This window comes from Rattus norvegicus, chromosome 11 (assembly GCF_036323735.1).
Source record: "Rattus norvegicus strain BN/NHsdMcwi chromosome 11, GRCr8, whole genome shotgun sequence".
NCBI lineage: Eukaryota > Metazoa > Chordata > Mammalia > Rodentia > Muridae > Rattus > Rattus norvegicus.
Genome location: NC_086029.1, coordinates 98,355,951 through 98,371,509, shown reverse-complemented (window position 1 = coordinate 98,371,509; position 15,559 = coordinate 98,355,951). Strand labels below are relative to the sequence as shown.

Here is a 15,559-nt window from a genome sequence, read left to right as displayed (position 1 = left end):
CTGTACACTCTCTCCAGTTTCCTTTTGGAGTCACTCAGAGCTATGAGCTTTCCTCTTAGCACTGCTTTCATTGTGTCCCATAAGTTTGGGTCATTTTCATTAAATTCTAAGAAGTCTTTTTAATTTCTTTCCTTATTTCTTCCTTGATCCAGTTATCATTGAATAGAGTATTGTTTAGCTTCCATGTGGGCTTTCTGTCATTTTTGTTGTTATTGAAGACCAGCCTTAGTCCATGGTGATCTGATAGGATACATGGGATTATTTCTATCTTCCTGTATCTGTTGAGGCCTGTTTTGTGGCCAACTATATGGTCAATTACGGGGAAGGTACTGTGAGGTGCTGAGAAGAAGGTATATCTTTTGTTTTATGATGAAATGTTCTATAGATAGTTGTTAAATCCATTTGGTTCATAACTTCTGTTAGTTTCTCTATTTGTCTGTTTAGTTTCTGTTTCCATGATGTGTACATTGATGAGAGTGGGGTCTTGAAATCTCCCTGTATTACTGTGTGAGGTACAATTTGTGCTTTGAGCTTTAGTAAGATTTCTTTTATGAATGTAGGTGCCCTTGCATTTGGAGATAGATATTCAGAATTGAAAGTTCATCTTGGTGGATTTTTCCTTTGATGAATATGACGTGTCCTTCCTAATCTTTTTTGGTAACTTTTGATTGAAATTCTATTTTATTTAATATTAGAGTGGCTACTCCAGCTTGTTTTTTTGGACCATTTGCCTGGAAAATTGTTTTCTAGCCTTTTACTCTGAGGTAGTATCTGTCTTTGTCAATGAGGTGTGTTTTCTGTATGCAGCAAAATGGTGGGTCCTCTTTAGGTATCCAGTCTGTTAGGCTATGTTTTTTGGGGGGGAATTGAGTCCATTGATGTTGAGAGTTATTAAGGAATAGTGATTTTCGCTTCCTATTATTTTTATTGTTAGAGGTAGAATTATGTGGCTCTCTTCTTTTGGGTTTGTTGAGAGGAGGTTACTTTCTTGCTTTTTCTAGGGTATAACTTCCCTCCTCATGTTGGAATTTTCCATCTATTATTGTTTGTAAGAATGGATTTGTAGGGGATGGAGAGATGGCTCAGCTGTTAAGAGCACCAACTGCTCTTCCAGAGGTCCTGAGTTCAATTCCCAGCAACCACATGATGGCTCACAACCATCTGTAAAGAGATCTGATGCCCTCTTCTGGTGTATCTGAAGACAGCTACAGTGTACATATATATAATAAATGAATAAATCTTTAAAAAAAAAAGAATGGATTTGTAGAAAGATATTGTGTATATTGGTTTTGTCATGGAATATCTTGGTTTCTCCATCTATGTTAATTGAGAGTTTTGTTGTATACAGTAGCCTGGGCTAGCATTTGTGTTTCTACATCTGCCCTGGATCTTCTGGTTTTTAGAGTCTCTTTTGAGAAGTCTGGTGTAATTCTGATAAGTCTGCCTTTATTTGTTATTTGACCTTTTTCCCTTACTGCTTTTAAATTTTTTTTCTTTGTTCTTTGCATTTGGTGTTTTGACTATTATGTGACAGGAGCAGTTTCTTTCTGGTCCAATCTGTTTGGAACTCTGTAGGCTTCTTTTATGTTTATGGGCATCTCTTTCTTTAGGTTAGGGAAGTTTTCTTGTATAATTTTGTTGAAGATACTTACTGGCTTTTTAAGTTGGGAGTCTTCCCTCTCTTCTATACCTATTTTCCTTGTGTTTGTCTGTACTTCTGAGAGTCCAGCTCTATCTCCCACGGGATTTTCATTACCACCATTTTTAATAAAATGCATTCTAATGAGATTAGTGTAAATTGAAGAGACTTAAGTACTCCTGAAGCAAGAGAACGTTGCCTGGGGTGTTTAGGCCCCAAATGAGATCATCATAGTAATATATGTATAGAAGGAAACTGTAGGTAATAAGGAATGGAAAGTTTTATCATCATGACCCAAAGGAAGAGAGCCCATATCTTCCCACTATGAAGGTGAAGGTAATTTGTATGTAACTAGGAACATCAAATGATCTCATTTTGGCTTTTTTCTTAGCTCCTAGGTCCTTGGTTTTCCAAGATCCTTTTTTGCTCCCAAAAGAACTGGGAGGGATTAGAAAGTGTGTCCAGCATGAATTTGTACTGTTGCTCTGGGAGTACATGGAGGTCCTAAGGAGAGACAGCATCTTATGATGTGGACACTATAACCCGCCTTAGAATCGAGTGGGCTGAGACTAGACAGTATTAGTAGAGCAGTCAAGTCCTTCAGAAATGACGATGTTGAAAACAGTTAACCTTGATTTTAATAGCTCAGCAGGTTAGAGGGCACTTCTATACAATTAGAAATTTAAATGCCTGTGGATTTTATGGTATATGTTCAACTGTGAGCACAAATAGAGCAAGGCACTGCCAGTGCTCGCCATTTTTGTCAGAAGCAGTAAGTGAAGTCCAGATGTCATTATAACTGAGTGCCCGTCCTCTGTGGCCTTCAAGCTTGATAATACTTGATAATGTGTCATGATTTAATTAAGACATATTCTCTTCCTCCACACCTAAACCTTTCAATTTGTGAAAACCATGCATCATTTCTCCTGTTTTTCCTCCTATACATATACAGTTTAATATGTTGGTAACTGACTTTTAGCTTGCTGTTTTACATGCTGGACCAAAGTCCCTCTGGACTTCTATAATTACAGCATAATTTTGGGAAGGCTGGCCATAGGCAGCTGGCATAAGTCCAGACCTCTCCTGAGGCCCTTCGTAGAACTAGAGGCCAGCACTTGTATATATGTGTATCTTCTTGAAGTTGTTTGATAGTTTTCGCCAACTCTGGAGGCACAAGAAACAGGCAGAGGAACCAACTGGCACAGTTCTGATATGGTTGAGCCAAAGTATGTGACTGTCCTAGTTCTCTCAGGACCTCAGCATTTTCATCTGAACTTATCAGGGGAACTTCAGAACAAGAGGGGAATTGAAAGTTGGCATGAAGTCAGAGTGAACTCAGAGATTAGAAGGGAGTTGGTAGAAGAATGATTGATGGAAGTTATTATTCAACAATTGGTAACCAAGAGGAAAAATAGGGGCTAAAGATCTCTACCAAAGGTAGTTGTTGGAATTCAGACATTTCTTACAAAGCATTTCTGAGTATAATGTCGTGAATGAATATTAGTCTCTGTGGGAACATTTTAAAGAAGGAAACTTTACTATGCAAAGAATTTTATGAAAGGTATAAAGGCCACAGTGTGAATCAAGGACGACACACCCTGTTTTGAATTGGATTTCCTGCTAGCTGTGCTCAGAGGCATTCTTCCCGGACGAGGGTGAATTCAGTTCCAGTGTTTACTTGTAAAACTGAATTCAGTCATTGTGTTTGTACTCTGGCATGCTGCCTGCAATTAAAAGTACAGAGCAGACTTCAGCTAGTTACTCTGTATGATTTTGTGTTCTTTATAAAGAGCAGGGAGAGGAGAGGGGAAAACCCAAGAGGTGACGGAGTTCATTTACATACAGTGTCAGTGGGAAGCTGCTGGCTGCCTGCAGTCACATGATTCTGTGGAGGATCCTGATATTCCACTTACTGGAATTGGGAGTGGGGCAGAGAACCCTCCCCTTTAAAACTTCCAGTTTTGCCTGTACCAGCTGAGTTACTGCTTACTTCTACTGTGTTAATAGATGCAGATGAAAACAGGAGACTTCCTTTTCCTTGTTCTTTTTAAACTCTTCTGTATGTAAGAAAGAGCTTCTAAAAGGAGAGGCTTTGATGTGCACCTGGTGGACCTGACTCTCTCTCACTTACTCTAGAGGGAGCACAAGCCGTAGACACAGTTGGCTAAAGTTATGGGGAATATCTATGGAGTGTGCTTCTCCTCTCTAGTCATAAAAACCAGAAAAAGTCTCTGTAATTCGATAGATGTATGAAGATATCTGTCACCTACTATAGAAGATGAATCTGAATGGATTCTTTTTCCAGTGCCTATAAAGGCAAGTCAGCCCTCACACCCTAAAAAGTAGTGTATTGAATCATTTCCTTGAACCAAATTTAGAGCCTCTGGGTCTGGAAAAGACAGAGAAAAGGACTGGTCTTTGGGGCCTGCTCCAGAATTTACTATCTCATACTGAAGAAGCATCCTGTAAGGAATACTGGACTGTCTGTGTCTTGGATGGAATGAATCTTAGTTGTTTTTATTCCAGTTAGTCTCTGCCAGAGATCCCTTCTCCCACTGAAATCCTTCTCTCAGCAAGGCTTCCTCCTAATTTTCTGTTTTCTTTTTATGTGTGAACTCTGAAGTGAATTAGGGTTGCGTGTATTAGCATGAGTGAGAGAGAACATTCACTGCAGCAGGGGCAGTGTATCAGTGCTTACACCACTGAAGGAAATGGCACTCCTGCACTGCGGCAAGCGATAGCACATCCATGATGAAATACTGACCTCAGTCTGCAATCTTGCATAGCTCTTATTTCAGTAACCTCAGCTGCAGTGAGCTCTCGTAAGTGAAAAGTTCTGCACTTAACATTTTTTTTACTACTTTTTATTATATACGTTGGATGGAAGAACATATTCATGTGTGCCACAGCATACATATGGAGGTCAGAGTATGACTTTTCATGTGGGTCCCAGGGATCAAATGCAGGTTATCCAGTTTGGTGACACATACCCACTGGGCCATGTTACAAGACCCCAGCAGAGCATTTTGAGGCCAGAGAGCCCACACTTACTTCTTACATTGGAGTGCCTATCAGGTAGGTATAGAAAATCACAGACTTCTATAAGCAATCATGGTATGAAAACTTAAACTAATTGTCAAATTGTTGGAGTCAAAGAGAAAATCCTCTAGAGAGCACAGACCTGGGAGGAGAGCCACATTTATTAGAGTTTTAGATCTAGGAACCCTAACAGCTTTTAAAAATCAACACCAAAGAAAACATTTCTTATTCCTTCCACAATGATCCCTGATTGTTGGCAAGAAGAGGTGTTATAGATGTCCCATTTAGGGCAGAGAGCTCCAGACTCTTACTCTCTGCCCCTGTACTACGTGTGGGTCTATTGAACACCATCTACTATTAGAAAACAAGGCTTGGATGAGATTTGAGAGATGCACTAGTGTATGGGTGTAGCAATATGTCACGTGGAGTTGCTATAATACTTCAGTGCTTTAGGAGAGTTAGAGAAGTGGGTTCTCCCCTAGAGCCTGTGACCTTTTTAGCCACAGGTTCTTGGCCTCAGTATATATTACACACTGTGCAGCAGGCCTTTAATCCATTCTCTTAGGAAAAGGAATTGATTATTCCCATGACATTGGTACAATGTTAAGACAGTGGACATGTCTTGCCATGCCTGTCATTGCATTAGATTGCAAGGTTCTCATCTGTAAGAGAGATGACTGTTGATCTACTGTGGCAGCATACATAGCACCTGCCAGCATTATGAAGGCAGCTCTTAGGAATGAAGCTTCTGCATCAGTACTACTCTGAGTTCTCTGTACAAGCAGGTCTTGTAGTCAAGTTCTGGAGGATACCAAGTGCAGTGGCAAAAGTTCACAATGTTTGAGTGAGTGACTGTTGGGACTTCACTGGCTAATACCTCCAAAAGACACTGAACATTTGTTAGCCTGTGATATAGTGGGGACATTGCTGCTCTTTAATACGTTAACTCAATTTAAATTATACATGTATGTATTATATTGTAGGACTTTTCTGCAATAGTAGTTTTTTATATTTTTTCCAGAAGTTCTTTAGTTTTAGGTATCTCTCTCCCTATTTTCTACTCTTCCCTGTTCTTATCTCTCAAAGTTAACCCTTCCTTTCCCATTAAACCTCTTTCCCTTTGTTCTCCCCCTTGAGAGCCCCCTTCAGGGTTCATTCCTAATTAGCGAGGTTCTGAAGATATTCCAGTTGAAAAGATCCAAAGGCAACATCCACAAAAAAAAACTAGGATTGCCAAAATAATCTTGAACAATTAAAAAAATGCTGGAAGTATCATTATTTCAAATTTCAAATTACTATGCTACTGTAACAAAAATAACATAGTGCTGCCATAAAAACCAACATTGGCTAGTGGAATAGAATTGAGAATCCATATATATGCCTGTATTTCTTTTAGAGATGGAGAAATGAGGGGGAATGGGGGAGAGCCATAAGCCTGTATTTTTTATTGTATATTTTTATTTACATATCAAATGTCCCCTTCCCCCACCCAACCACTGAACCCTTCCTGTCTTCCAGCCCTGACATTCCCCTACATTTTGTGTGTGTGTGTGTGTGTGTGTGTGTGTGTGTGTATGTGTGTGTGTGGCAGGGGGAGGGGAAGGTTGAAGGTTGTCCAGCCTTGGCAGGACCAAGGGCTTCTCCTCCCTCTGTTGCTCAACAAGGCCATCCTCTGTTACATATGCAGCTGAAGTCATGCATCAGTCCACATCTTTGAATCGTGGTTTAGTCCCTGGGAACTCTGGTTGGTTAGTATTGTTGTTCTTATGGGATTGTAAGCCCTTTCAGCTCCTTTAACCCTTTATCTAACTCCTCCATTGGGGACCCCATTCTCAGTTCAAAGATTGGCTGCAAGCATTCGCCATGCTCTATATATGTATATGGGCTGGATCTGGAGGTGGGGCAGGATCTCAACAGCCGTTTCTTCAGTCTCTGCTCCAAACTTTGTCTCCATATCTCCTCCTATGAATATTTTTCTTTCCCTTTCTAAGAAGGACTGAACCATCCACACTTTAGTATTTGAAATGCTCTGGATGAACCTCTCAGGAAACAGCTTTATCAGTTTCCTATGGCCATGCACTTCTTGGCTTCGTCAATATTAACTAGTTTTGGTGGCTAGATATATGGGCTGTATACCCAGGTGGGGCAGGCTCTGAATGGCCATTCCTTCAGTCTCTGCTCCAAACTTTGTCTCCATATCCATAGTACTCCATTGTGTAGATGTACCGCATTTTCTGTATCCAGTCTTCTGTTGAAGGGCATCTGGGTTCTTTCCAGCTTCTGGCTATTATAAATAAGGCTGCTATGAACATAATGGAGCATGTGTCTTTGTTATTTGTTGGAGCATCTTTGGGTATATGCTCAGCAGTGGTATAGCTGGGTCCTCAGGTAGTACTATGTCCAATTTTCGGAGGAACCTCCAGACTGGTTTCCAGAGTGGTTGTACCAGCTCACAATCCCACCAACAATGGAGGAGTGTTCCTCTTTCTCCACATCCTCGCCAGCATCTGCTGTCACCTGAGTTTTTGATCTTACCCATTCTCACTGGTGTGAGGTGAAATCTCAGGGTTGTTTGATTTATATTTCTGTGATGACTAAGGATGTTGAACATTTCTTTAGGTGCTTCTCAACCATTTAATATTCCTCAGCTGAGAATTCTTTGTTTAGCTCTCTACCCCATTTTTTAATAGGGTTATTTGATTCTTCTTGAGATCTTTGTATATATTGGATATTACCCCTCTATTGGATGTAAGATTGGTAAAGACCTTTTCCCAATTTGTTGATTTCCATTTTGTCCTCATGACAGTGTCCTTTGCCTTACATAAGCTTTGCAGTTTTATGAGATCCCATTTCCTGATTCTTGATCTTAGAGCATAAACCATTGGTGTTTTATTCAGGAAATTTTCCTCAGTGCCCATGTGTTTGAGACTTTTCCCCACTTTTTCTTCTATTAGTTTGAGTGTATCTGGTTTGATGTAGAGGTCCTTGTTCCACTTGGACTTAAGCTTTGTACAGGGTGATAAGCATGGATTGATCTGCATTCTTCTACATGCTGACCTCCAGTTGAACCAGCACCATTTGCTGAAATTGCTATCTTTTTTCCATTGGATGGTTTTGGCTCCTTTGTCAAAAATCAAGTGACCATAGTTGTGTGGGTTCATTTCTGGGTCTTCAATTCGATTCCACTGGTCTACCTGTCTGTCTCTTTTACCAATACCATACAGTTTTTATCACTATTGCTCTGTAATACTGCTTGAGTTCAGAGATAGTGATTCCCCAGAAGTTCTTTTATTGTTGAGGATAGTTTTAGCTATCCTGGGTTTATTTTTATTCCAGATGAATTTGCAAATTGGTCTGTCTAACTCTATGAAGAATTGGATTGGCGTTTTGGTGGGGATTGCATTGAATCTGTCAATCGCTTTTAGTAAATGGCCATTTTTACTATATTAATCCTGCCAATCCATGAGCATGGGAGGTCTTTCCATCTTCTGAGATCTTCAATTTCTTTCTTCAGAGGCTTGAAGTTCTTATCATACAGATCTTTCACTTGCTTGGTTAAAGTCACACCGAGGTATTTTATATTATTTGGGACAATTATGAAGGATGTCGTTTCCCTAATTTCTTTCTCGGCTTGTTTCTCTTTTGTGTAGAGGAAGGCTACTGATTTATTTGAGTTAATTTTATACCCAGCCACTTTGCTGAAGTTGTTTATCAGCTTTAGTAGTTCTCTGGTGGAACTTTTGGGATCACTTAAATATACTATCATATCATCTGCAAATAGTGATATTTTGACTTCTTCTTTTCCGATCTGTATCCCCTTGACCTCCTTTTGTTGTCTGATTGCTCTGGCTAGAACTTCAAGAACTATATTGAATAACTAGGGAGAGAGTGGGCAGTCTTGTCTAGTCCCTGATTTTAGTGGGATTACTTCAAGTTTCTCTCCATTTAGTTTAATGTTAGCTACTGGTTTGCTGTATATGGCTTTTATTATGTTAAGGTATGGGCCTTGCATTCCTGTTCTTTCTAGGACTTTTATCATGAAGGGGTGTTGAGTTTTGTCAAATGGTTTCTTGGCGTCTAATGAAATGATCATGTGGTTTTGTTCTTTCAGTTTGTTTATATAATGGATCACATTGATGGTTTTCTGTATATTAAACCATCCCTGCATGCCTGGGATGAAGCCTACTTGATCATGGTAGATGATTGTTTTGATGTGCTCTTGGATTCAGTTTGCTAGAATTTTATTGAGTATTTTTGCGTTGATATTCATAAGGGAAACTGGTCTGAAATTCTCTTTCTTTGTTGGGTCTTTGTGTGGTTTAGGTATAAGAGTAATTGTGGCTTCATAGAAGGAATTCGGTAGCGCTCCATCTGTTTCAATTTTGTGGAATAGTTTGAATAGTATTGGTGTGAGGTCTTCTATGAAGGTCTGATAGAATTCTGCAGTGAACCCAACTGGACCTGGGTTCTTTTTGGTTGGGAGACTTTTAATGACTGATTCTATTTCTTTAGAAGTTATGGGGTTGTTTAAATGGTTTATCTGTTCCTGATTTAACTTTGGTACCTGGTATCTGTCTAGGAAATTGTCCATTTCCTCCAGATTTTCAAGTTTTGTTGAATATAGGCTTTTGTAGTAGGATCTGATGATGTTTTTTTAAATTTCCTCTGATTCTTTTGTTATGTCTCCCTTTTCTGATTTTGTTAATTTGTATACACTCTCTGTGTCCTCTTGTTAGTCTGGCTAAGAGTTTATCTATCTTGTTGATTTTCTCAAAGAATCAGCTTTTGGTTCTGCTGATTCTTTGTATGGTCATTTTTGTTTCTACTTGGTTGATTTCAGCTCTGAGTTTGATTATTTCCTGCCTTCTACTCCTCCTGGGTGTATTTGCTTCTTTTTATTCTAGGGCTTTTAGGTATGCTGTCAAGCTGCTGACATATGCTCTCTCCTATTTCTTTCTGCAGGCACTCAGAGCTGAGTTTTCCTCTTAGCACAGCTTTCATTGTGTCCCATAAGTTTGGGTATGTTGTCCTTTCATTTTATTAAATTCTAAGAAGTCTTTAATTTCTTTCTTTATTTCTTCCTTGAGCAGGTTATCCTTGAGTAGAGCATTGTTCGACTTCCACATATATGTGGATGTTCTTTCCTTATTGTTATTGAAGACCAGCCTTAGTCCATGGCGATCTGATAGGATAAATGGCATTATTTCTATCTTCCTGAATCTGTTGAGGCCTGTTTTATGACCGATTATATGGTCAATTTTGGAGAAAGTACCATGAGCTGGTGAGAAGAAGGTATATCTTTTTGTTTTAGAATAGAATGTTGTATAAATATCTGTTAAGTCCATTTGGTTCATGACTTCTCTTAGTTTTTCTATGTCTCTGTTTAATTTCTGTTTCCATAATGTGTCCATTAATGAGAGTGGGGTGTTGAAATCTCCTACAATTATTGTGTGAGGTACAATGTTTGCTTTACGCTTTCATAAGCTTTCTTTTATATATGTAGGTGCCCTTGTATTTGGAGCATGGATATTTAGGATTGAGAGTTCATCTTGGTGGATTTTTCCTTCGATGAATATGAAGTGTCCTTCCTTATCTTTTTTGATGACTTTTAGTTGAAAATCGATTTTATTAGATATTAGAATGGCTACTCCAGCTTGCTTCTTCAGACCATTTGCTTGGAAAGTTGTTTTCCAGCCTTTCACTCTGAGGTTGTGTCTGTCTTTGTCTCTGAGGTGTGTTTCATGTAGGCAACAGAATGCAGGGTCCTCATTGTATATCCAGTTTTTTAATCTGTGTCTTTTTATTGGGGAATTGAGTCCATTAATGTTGAGAGGTGTTAAGGAATAGTGATTATTGCTTCCTGTTATATTCATATTTGGATGTGAGATTATGTTTGTGTGTTTTTCTTCTCTTTGTTTTGTTGCCAAGACAATTAGTTTCTTGCTTTTTCTAGGGCGTAGCTTGCCCCCTTGTTTTAGTCTTTACCATTTATTGTCCTTTGTATGGCTGGATTTGCAGTAAGATATTGTGTAATTTTGATTTTGTCATGGAATATCTTGGTTTCTCCATCTATGTTAATTGAGAGTTTTGCTGGATACAGTAGCCTGGGCTGGCATTTGTGTTCTCTTAGGGTCTGTATGACATCTGTCCAGGATCTTCTGGCTTTCATAGTCTCTGTTGAGAAGTCTGGTGTAATTCTAATAGGTCTGTCTTTAAATGTTACTTGACCTTTTTCTCTTACTGCTTTTAATATTTAATCCTGGGCCTTTTTGGTTGGGAGACTTGTAATGACTGCTTCTACTTCCTTAGGTTTTATGGGACTGTTGGTTATCTGATCGTGATTTAACTTTGGTACCTGATATCTTTCTAGAGAATTGTCCATTTCCTTTGTATTTTCCAGTTTTGTAGGATCTGATAATTTTTTAAATTTCCTTGGTTTCTATTGTCATATTTCCCTTTTCATTTCTGATTTTGATGATTTGGAAACACTCTCTGTGCCTTCAGTGGAATTAATTCAATGTTCTTGAATCTGTTGAGGTTTGTTTTGTTTTTGATTATATGATTGATTTTTGAAAAGGTACCAGGAGGTGCTCAGAAGAAGGTATATTCTTTTGTTTCAAGGTGAAATGTTTTGTAGAGATCTGTTAAATCCATTTGGTTCATTAGTTCTATTAGTTTCACTGTGTCTCTGTTTAGTTTCTGTTTCCATGGTCTGTCCATTGGTGAGAGACTCTATTAGGAATCTCTCCTAAGAAAGTAATAGTTGGGTAGTCACCACCACTACCCAACTTTGGTACATTATTATTAGCACAAATTTTATGCTCAAAGAAATATAATAATTCAAGAAAATGTTTACATTCTCTTTCCTCTTAAAATTCCATTTTCTCTTAAAAACCATGTTGGTTGGGAGTTCTAAATCAAGTCATTAAGTTGCAAGGCAAAAGGTCAAGTAATATATGAAGTCAGACTTTTCAGAAATACACCAGACTTCTCAAGAGTGACTCTAAAAGCTATAAGGTCAGATGTCATATAGACCCTAAGAGAACAAAAAAGCCAGCCCAGGCTATTATACCCAGCAAAACTCTCAATATTTAATCAATGTCTTTCCCCTAATGCCGCCCTACCGAGGATAAAAGGAGAAGTCCAACACAAGGAGGGAAATTTCCCTCAAGAAAGAGCAAGAAATTAATGTTATCACAACAAACCGAAAAGAAGCACACAAACATAATTCCACCTCTAACAACAAAAATAACTGGAAGCAACAATCATTGGTCCCTAATATCTTTCATCATCAGTGGACTCAATTCCCCAATAAAGAGACAGAAGCTAATATATCAAATTCATAGATGGGATCTAGCATTTTGTTGTATACAGGACACACACCTCAGGGACAAAGATAGACACTACCTACAAGTAAAAGGCTGGAAAAAAAAATCCAAGCAAATTGTCCCAAGAAACAAGCTGGACTAGCCATTTTAATATCCAATAAAATAGACTTTTAACCAAAAGTTATCAAAAAAGATGGGGAGGGACACAATATTCACATCAAAGGAAAAACCCACCAAGACGAACTCTCAGTTCTGAACATCTATGCCACAAATGCAAGGGCACCCACCCACGATTGTAAAAGAAACGTTATTAAAGCTCAAAGCATATGTTGATCCTCACAAATAATAGGAGACTTCAACACCCCACTCTCACCAATGGACAGATCATGGAAACAGAGACTAAACAGAGACACAGTTAAACTAACAGAAGTTATCAACCAAAAGAATTTAACTGATATCCACAGAACATTTCACCCTAAACCTTCTTCTCAGCATCTCATGGTACCTTATCAAAAATCAACCGTATACTCAGACACAAAACAAACCTCAACAGATACAAGAACATTGAATTAATCCCATGTATTCTGTCAGACCACCACGGTCTAAGGCTGGTTTTCAATAACAACAAAAACAATAGAAAATTCACATACATATGGAAGCTGAACAATGTTCTGCTCAATGATAACTTGGTAATGGAGGAAATAAAGAAAGAAATTAAAGACTTTTAGAATTTAATGAAAATGAAGGCACTACATATTTAAACTAATGGGACACAATGAAAGCAGTACTAAGAGGAAAAATCATGGCTCTGAGTGCCTCCAAAAGAAACTGGAGAAAGCATACACTAGCACCTTGACAGCACACCTGAAACCTCTAGAACAAAAAGAAGCAAATTCACCCAAGAAGAGTAGATGGCAGGAAATGATCAAACTCAGAACCGAAATCAACCAAATAGAAACAAAAAGAACTATACAAAGAATCAACAAAACCAGGAGCTGGGTCTTTGAGAAAATCAAGAAGACAGACAAACCCTTAGCCAGAATAACCATGGGTATTTGTATGTATTTCTATCTTTGGCCATGATGTTGAATAACAAGATTGAAGAAGTGAAGATCACAAGTTCGAGATCATCCTCAACCATATACAGAGTTTGAAGCCAGCTTGCACGACATGAGATCTATGTCAAAGCATGCATGTGGGGAAAGTCATATTGATCTACTTCTCTTATGGTGTGTTTGCTTGCTCTTTCCTTACTGTACCTCTTTTTTGGACTAGGACTTTTAGCATAATATTTAATAAAAATGTAGAAAGAGACAAGTTTTTGAGTTCCTTCTTAGCATTTACTTTAGTTGTCATTTTATAAAGTTAAAAGAGTTTCCTTTATGTATATCAATGAGTTTTTCAATACAAGTGAAAATAAAGAGTTAATTGTCTTAGGATATTTCTGTGTTGCTAAGGTGGTCCTTGCTTTGTTCCTTTATAGAAAACGTTGGTTCTTATTGTGAGTAGTGATAGATAGCATGATTTGTCAATTTGACATGACTTAGAATCATCTGGGAAGGATCATCTACATCACATTGGCCTATGGGTGTGTCTTTGGGGAACTGTATTCGATGGATATGGAAAATTCTGGACCACTTTGAATAGCACCATTCCCTAGATAGGTACTCCTGAACTGTGTAAGAGTCCAGAAATTCGTGGTTAAAAGTGCTTACTGCGCTTACTACTGTATCATTCCTCAGGTGCTGTTTGTGTGTTTGTGTGCATGTGTTTGTCCATCTCCCTCCCTCTCTCTCCTTCTGTTCTCCCTAAGTATTATCTGCCTTTTCTCCATCCATCAGTGTGGTTTAATGAGAGACTAAAGTGGCATATGTATCAAATTCTTCCTTCCAGAACCTGAGGTTTTCAATTTTTCTTATTAACAGCACATCTTGTTTTAAAGAATGTGCATTAAAGTGTTTTATCACATTAGAGGACTGAGTTTTGTTTGATATGTTTTCAGCTTGTTTGTCTGTTTCACACCAATAATTTTGATATCAAGGGTCCAAGTTCTTATATCTTTTAATGTAAAATTCTTTGAACAATTAAAGTTGCTTAAATATATAAAGATTTTATTTTTTAAATAATATCCAGTTCAGTGTTTAAGTGCTTCTTTGATACTCATTGTCTTTGCTCATTCTTTGTACCTGTATTTCTTCTGAGAGGTCATGGGTCTCCCAGATAGGCAGGGTGCCTAGGGATGACCTTCCATTACTAATATAGGACTTTCAAGATCTTCACTGGGAAAGTAAAGTTCTGTCATTGAGTCATACTTACTTGTTTTGGGCTATAGATTCTGCTGGCTGGCAAGGTCCTTAGCTATCAATTGTTATAAATGGCGCTCTCTTTCAAGATCCTGGGCAGCTGTCATGCCATGCCCTGGTCTGTTGTTAAGAATGCTGTAATTTAGTGCATTGTCTTAATTTAACTACAATATTTTTTGCTTAACAAAAAATATAAGAACCCAAGTTATAAATAAACTGATAAATTTCTTTTTCTTTTTCAGGCAAAAACTTCTTATCCCAAATGGAAGTTTCTCTATTATTCTAAATACTTATTTTTGTCAGAAAGCTATTGCAAAAGAAACAGTGCATGAAGACCTGTACAGTCAGGACACATCTCTTCCAAGGAGAAATATAACTTTGGCCCAGAGGTTTAGAATCAAGGGCATAACAAACAGTTCATCCAGCAGCCAGGTAAATCCTCACTGGCTTATGATTTTTACACTTGTAGTAGTACTTGTATCTGTATCTGACAGGACCTGTGAAAAAATGAATGTTTATCTTCTGTCCTCAACTATATATGTTAGTGCATATTGTTATTATCATTATGCCAGTAGATAATGAAAGCTCACTAGCATTTAGTCATGGTGTCATTACAGTTTTCCATCCCTCCATCATGTATTCTTAATCTTTAGCTCCATCTATTAATGCAAGAAAGTACTTTCAGTCCCATGGTTATTATAGTCAGGACTCAGAAAGTATTTCTCTATGTTCCTTTTGAAATTAAGAGTTTTAAACCTTTATTAAACTTTCTGATTTCTTTAGGAAACATCATATCTATATTCTTTAAGTAGAGCTTTATAATTATGTTTAAGGTTATAAGATAGAAATTGATTTAGTATAATTTGAGTGGGGGGGCTCTGAGCTAATCCAAAATGAATTTGGAATTTCACTATAATTCACCAGTAGTGGGCAGGGTCCATATGTCCATAAAGACTCTCAGCTTTGGGAGTCTGGTTCCAGTACACTGGCCTCAAATTCTCTGGATTACTAGAATCATCACGGCACAGACCACTAAGATGAAAAGCTAGAGATAGGGAAAATAGACTAAGTAAACCTTCACCTGCTTTGACCCATATAAGTAACCATCTTTCTCTGACTATCAAAAGAAGTATCTGGAAAGGATAGTTTGAGGAGGGCACCAAAGCTGCCCTGTGACCTTTGCATACATGCCATGTAATATGTACAAGCATACCCATGTGGATGAGGGTTTTAAATTTAAAATTACAAAA

General features: G+C 38.1%; 1 protein-coding gene across 17 annotated transcripts in view; it reads left to right on the top strand.

Moving 5' to 3' along the window:
• The window catches only part of Spidr (scaffold protein involved in DNA repair), a 240,982-nt gene that overhangs the window by 140,251 nt on the left and 85,172 nt on the right, over positions 1-15,559 (top strand). For all 17 annotated transcript variants that reach the window (NM_001100988.2, XM_063270716.1, XM_008768898.4 and 14 more), the window contains one exon: positions 14,552-14,741. In NM_001100988.2, coding sequence (NP_001094458.1) covers positions 14,552-14,741 — 190 coding nt within the window. The remainder of the gene's footprint in view (positions 1-14,551; positions 14,742-15,559) is intronic.